The 6,128-nt window shown below is 46.7% G+C and overlaps 1 protein-coding gene across 1 annotated transcript; it reads right to left on the reverse strand.

Annotated features, from left to right (window-relative positions):
* Nucleotides 1–2,729: 2,729 nt before the first annotated feature.
* Nucleotides 2,730–4,795, reverse strand: ppp1r3da (protein phosphatase 1, regulatory subunit 3Da). Its single transcript, XM_059978733.1, has one exon. It carries the CDS (start codon nt 4,606–4,608, stop codon nt 3,520–3,522), a length of 1,089 nt encoding a protein of 362 aa, XP_059834716.1. The 5' UTR covers nt 4,609–4,795; the 3' UTR covers nt 2,730–3,519.
* Between the last annotated feature and the right edge of the window lie 1,333 nt (nt 4,796–6,128).

Raw genomic sequence — 6,128 nt, forward strand, 5'->3', positions numbered from 1 at the left:
AAACAGTGCAATGCCTTTTCATTCTTTACATTCATTATCAATGCTTTCAGTGCTGTTCTTTTGCTTTCCTACACACCAGTAGCATAGCTACCTCTCATGTGCCACCCTGAGAGACTTCCTCACCCAACATGGCCCCTTCCTCTCTAATAGCAGAAGAACCATATATTGTGGCTCTTGTATTAGCTGAATCAAGGTTCAGTGTGTATTTCTACAGTCTGGAATGTGCCCGTTGGCAGCATTCCTCTATGGATATCTTAACGTGCTGGCAGGCCAAAGGGCATTTTGCTGAGTTGATCTGCCAGCAACATTTCACATCCACTCCATGTGTGTCTCTGGGAGCAGCCCATAGATCAGAGTGTCATGCAGCTGCTCAGGATGAACTGCGGCACAAGCCCTTGAGTCTTTCTCCACAATTTCTTTGCAATCCCATAGTCTGCAAAGAGTTGAGCAACCAACTCGTCCAGAGTGGAATAGAATACTCTTCATATGCCTGAACGAGTACAGCACCAACAAATCCCAACAAGCTCAGCACCATCCAGGATAAAGCTCACTTCATTGACATGGCATCTACCATCCTAAACATTCATTCCTGACACCAACTCCAACAGCACCTCCCTATCCCATGAGCTCCACTACCAAGTAGGGCACAGGCAGGAGGTGCACAGGAACACCACCTATATGTTGTCTTTCAAGCCTCTAGGAAATGTAGCATGACTGTCTGAACCAAATCTGGAAACTCAGTAACAGAGTAATGGCTCAACCTGGCAGCTCACTGCCACCTCTTCTACAGATAATAAGGATAAACATTAAAGATTAGCTTTATTTGTCATATGTACATCAAAACGCATTATTTTGGTCAATAACCAACACAGTCCAAGGGTTGTACTGTGGTGGGCAGCCTGCAAGTGTCAACACACTTCCGGTGCCAACATAGCATGCCCACGATTCACTAACTCTAACTGGTACATTTTTGGAACGTGGGAGGAAACGTGCGGTCACTCCCTATAGACAGCAGCAGGAATTGAACCCTGATCAGTGAACAAGTGCTACCTACTACATTACCATGCCAGCATAGGGGGCAACACAGTGATATAGCGGTTAGAACAACACTTTACAGTACAGCTGACCAAGGTTCAATTCCTGCCGTTGCCTGGAGTTTGTATGTTCTCCCCGTGACCACGTGGATTTCCTCCAGGTGCTCCAGTTTCCTCCTACAATCCAAAGATGTACCAGTTGGTAGGTTGATTGATCATTGTAAATTATCCCATGATTAGGCTAGGATTAAATGGGGGAAATGCTGGACAGCATAGCTCAAGGGGCCAGAAGGGCCTACTCCACTCTGTATGTTAAAAAAAATGCATATCATGAACTTACTTGGACTATAATTTCAGTTTTTGAAGTTGACACAGATGGTGAAAAATGTTGGGTAAGACAGAAATCAGACAGGAGGACTACTGGAATATGTTGGATTGGACAATTGAGGGAGTTACTTGGTAGGACATTAGGGAGTGCTATTAAAGAGAACACTGCTTTTGGACAAGATGTTGGGGTAGAAGGTAAAGCTTTATATGTCACATGTACATCGAAACATACAGCAAAATGCATCAAATCAGCAAGGATTGTGCAGAGCAGTCCGCAAGAGTCCATGCTTCTAGCATTAACATAGCACACCCACCACTCACTAACATTAACCATACAGCTTTGGGATGTGGAGCACCCAGAGGAAGTCCACCTGGTCACAGGGAGAATTACAAACTCCTTATACATCAGCGGGAGTTAAACACCAACTGGTGGTCATTGGTGACGCTACAGTGTTACACTTGAAACTGGAGAATCATTGGACAGATCAACAGGGCAGGTTTAGTCACGACAATTGGTGTTGTCTCGATACTTGGAAAGCTTTTTCCCATTAAGAATTCTGAGCTGTTGGCTTTGCACTCCCAGTGTGGAGAGCTCAAAAGGTAATCTCAAGAATGCACAGCAAGCTCTTCCCCAACAAACTGGAAATGCTGTTGAACAGAACAAACAACAGGACAGAACAGTGCTGGGATGAAATGTTCATTCCCGATGGTTGCTCCAACCCTGGTCCCATGAATAAATGAATACTGAAAACTGCACACAGAAACTCAGAGATCGATCACAGCCACAGTGAATGAACAATGGAACATTGAACTTTCCATGACTACTAGTACTCTCCAATACTTTACCATCAGGTATCAAACAGGAGGTACTTGGCTTTAATACTGTACAATTTTGGCCCACCAGCAATTAATTTCCATCACACTTGGATGTTCAAAGTGCGCTGAAAACTGGCTGAAGTTCCACAAACTCTTGTAAATTAATGTGTACACCCTACAGATGGCAGCATTCAGCAACATAAAAGCTGGGAGGCCTACAGTAGATCAATCAAGGCTTGATTGGACACCCCAGGTCAGCGTTACCATCCTCACTTAACTCATTTAGAGAATCTTAACAGAGATGGTGGGTCAATGTTCATCTTACATTGACCACAATAGAGGCATTACTGGCTGTGCAATGTCTGGCTACATTCAAGCAATTACAAATTCATATGGCAGTCAGAACATTTTGCTAAGTCCTTTTCAAATACTCCTCGAATAAATAAAAGTTGCCTAGATCATGGAAAGATTGTTGGCACAATAAGGCTGTTGGCTGGACAACATGCACTATTGACTGTCCTGGGGAGATTTGTTAACTAGGACATTGAAGTACTTGTAAGAACATTTTAAGCCAGCATGCCTCGGAGTGTTTGTCATTATGATGGGTATGAGCCAACAAACTAGACAACTTTACACAGAACAAAACTGATTGTGTATTGGGTACATAAAGAATTCCCCTCTTGACAGGAAGGTGAAATCTGGTGCAAGCAAATGTTTCACAAGGCACACCTTACACATGCTTGCAGAACAATAATGATTGGTGACAGTCTAAAGTACCAATTAACTGTTTAATCATCAGAACTTGACAGAGTTGGTTATTCATAAGGTGTCACCCCAACACAAAGAGGATTGAGAACTTCTCAGCTTGATGAGTGCATAGAAATACTTCTAACATCCATTTCTTAGATCCTGGAGTGTTACTCAGAGTGCACAGGAGAACAATTATATTATTCCAATAACAGTATCACTTGATGAGATGGTTTACTTTTTTCCATGGTCAAACATTTTTAGATGTTAACTGAACCAGCACTAGGCACTCGGTTGTTTGAGTGGTCTCATATTTTCTGCGGAAAGCAAGGGCAGGACCTTGCTGTGTTGCTCCCAGTCCATGTCAGCTGCCAATTCTGATTCTTGGGTCATTCAATTAACTCCTGTGATTATCCACTTGATTTCCCCGTGGAGTGGGGTGGGAGGATGACCACACCCAGTCTCTCATTAACTTTTGCACTGCAGGCAGTTCTTGGATTTCAAGTCTCTCGGCTCTAGGGTGATAGGCTTACCGCGATCATACTGCGTGCAGCCTGGTTTTTCTCAATTTTTGGTTCTTGCCGATTGTTGGTGGTCAGTTGAAATCGACAGTCCTATCCGCATTGTCATTGGGGGCAGTGACCTGAAGGGACTGGTAGGTCATCTTGTAATTGCTGCCACGGTTGTTGTCCCAGAACTCTAATTCTTCAACTTTGTACTTTATAGCAAACTGCAGAGAGCAGCCCGGCTGGAGCAAGTGAATTGATGGATTCAGTGTGAAGGTGAAACGATCCATTTTGCTTTCAATGTTGCTTTCAAACAGAGCGGAGACATCAGTGAAGAACTTCCAGTCATTGCAGGTGAAACGGACTGTCACCTCCTTATGATAGGCCAGGTTTATGACCAGGATGGTACCACTGATAACCAGTTCTGCCCCTGACACTGCTTCCAGGCACACCTTCTGATTGTTTAGTCGCTCACTGAAGTTTTCATCATCCTTTGGATTTGTGAATTCCATTCTGAAACGCTGTATCCATATAACTTGTTCTGTGGGTTCATTGGAACTGAAACTGGCCAGTACATGTGCTGGTATAATTGGCTCCTCTGCTGAGTCAAAGCTACGAACTTCTGTTAACTCCAAACCGACTGAGTCAGCAAATCTCACTCTGTTGCTGCTGCTGCTGCTTCTGTTACTTCTGATGCTCCCCTGCCTCTTTGTTAGGGAGCCCGGGCAGGATTTTGCTCGTCTCCGGACTTTGGGCCATGCCCCCCAGTCCCTTTTACTCGGACCAAGTGGGTATCCCAGTCCATGCATGAGTTGCACACGAACACACAGGCCCGAGAAGGGACCCAGGCTTTGAGAGAGAGTAATATATATTTGCTGTTCTAGCCCTACATCGGGAGTGAAGTCTGAGGACCCCATATCCTGGCTCTCAAGAGGCAGCTTCTGTTGACTAGATGTCCTGCTCACAAGCAAGGGCAGTTGAAGACACTGTTCCAATTTCTTGTCCCATCCTGATCTCAGATCCTGAAACGGGGCTAACTTGACCCACTCCTTCAACCCTGTGGCTGAGAGGTTGTGCTGTAAAGGTGGAAAGCTTTTCGCTTTTCCCTGCACTCCTACTTCCAATTTCAGTTTCAGTCCCATGACACTGCCAGTTCTTGGATCGGGAGCCAGATTCATAGCTTTTGTCTGGAGGTTAGGCTGCTCTGGAACTACACTGTTATCCTGGGCAAGGTGCAGGTCTTTTTCTGATTTGCAATTGCTAACAATAAGTTGGGTCTGTTCTTCTGATTCTGATCTGCAACCATCTACAGGCTGAATACCGTGGTCTGTCTCATCTCTCTGATCCAGCTTACACTGAGTGACTTGCTCTGACCCACAACACTTACTCAGTGCTGAATGCACAATCCAGTCTAAACGGTTGATCTCAGGCAGCGCAGACTGGGTGCCTTGCTGCAAGCTACCGTTCTCACCCACAGTGGATTGGATAACCTGCTCTAAACTACCATTCTCATTCAGAGTAAACTGGATGACACTCATACCCAGTGCAGATTGGGTGATCTGTTTAAAACCACCACCCACACCCGATGCAGTTTGGACGACCTGTTCTGAACCAGCAATGTCATTCATGCCAGACAGGGTGATCTGCTCTGATCCACCACCTTTACCCAGGGCTGACTGGCTGCCCTGGGTCAATCTTTTGCCCAGATCAAGCACAGAACTGGCCTTTTCAGTGGTGGAATCAAGTACCTGCTGCCTGTTGGATGGCGAAACCAAATTCAGACCCACCGCTTTGACTCTTGGCTCCATCTCCGAAGTGCTAACAAATACCATTTGGCCTCTCCCAGGTCTCATCACCCGGCCCAGAGCGAACTGAATGCTTTGTTCCGACCCGCCTCCTCTGACTGGGACAAACTGGCTGACTTGCTCTAACCCCGGGCTACCCAAGTGGATGCTACTGCCGTGCTCGAGACGGGACTCCCCGGTTGCTGTCAGCTGTTTAATTCCTTTCTTCCAGCCAAGCACCTGCTGGATTTGGTCCTTGAAGCCCGCGCAGCGGATTTCTGGCGCTGGCGCCGGGCGGCCCCGGACGGCGCCGGCTTTGCCCAGACTCGGGGAGGCTGTTGCCATCAGCGGTGTGTGCGGGCGGCAGCCAGCGACCCTTGGTGCGGGTCTAATCACCCGGCGCTTTGTGACCCACCGCCCCACGTCAGTCGCCCCGGGCCAGCGGTCAGTCCGCACGCAGGGGGGCAGCAGCGGCGCGGCGGCGGTTCGGTTCAGCGGGGCAGCCCGCACAGACGGACGGGGGCGAGTAGCGTCTGTCGCAAAGTAGTTCTCCGTCCCACTGCTGTCTGTCTTCCCCAACTCACCCCCACCACACACACACACCCTTGTGCTACTCCAACGATGATTATACCACTTCACTCACCTCTCCCACCACGTAATGTTCAACTTTCAGGATTTCTAATATCCAGTCATGAATCTCCTAACCAGGATTTCTTGTGTTGACATCATTATTCGAAGATAAAGTTGATCCTATTCCCATACGCACAAGTATAGGTGCAGTGAAACTCTTTTCTTGCAGCAATATTACAGGTACTTAGCATGATACTAGCAAAATTCACAAGTAAAACATAAAATAATTTTTGCAGGGAAGTACATAGAATACAAAAGACGTTGAGGATGAAGGTGGAGAGGTT

Source organism: Hypanus sabinus, chromosome 9 (genome assembly GCF_030144855.1).
Source record: "Hypanus sabinus isolate sHypSab1 chromosome 9, sHypSab1.hap1, whole genome shotgun sequence".
In the NCBI taxonomy this organism is placed as follows: Eukaryota; Metazoa; Chordata; class Chondrichthyes; order Myliobatiformes; family Dasyatidae; genus Hypanus; species Hypanus sabinus.

Excerpts from the sequence above, each read along its gene's own strand:
- ppp1r3da (XM_059978733.1), bottom strand. The coding sequence starts at position 4,608 with ATGAATCTGGCTCCCGATCCAAGAACTGGCAGTGTCATGGGACTGAAA.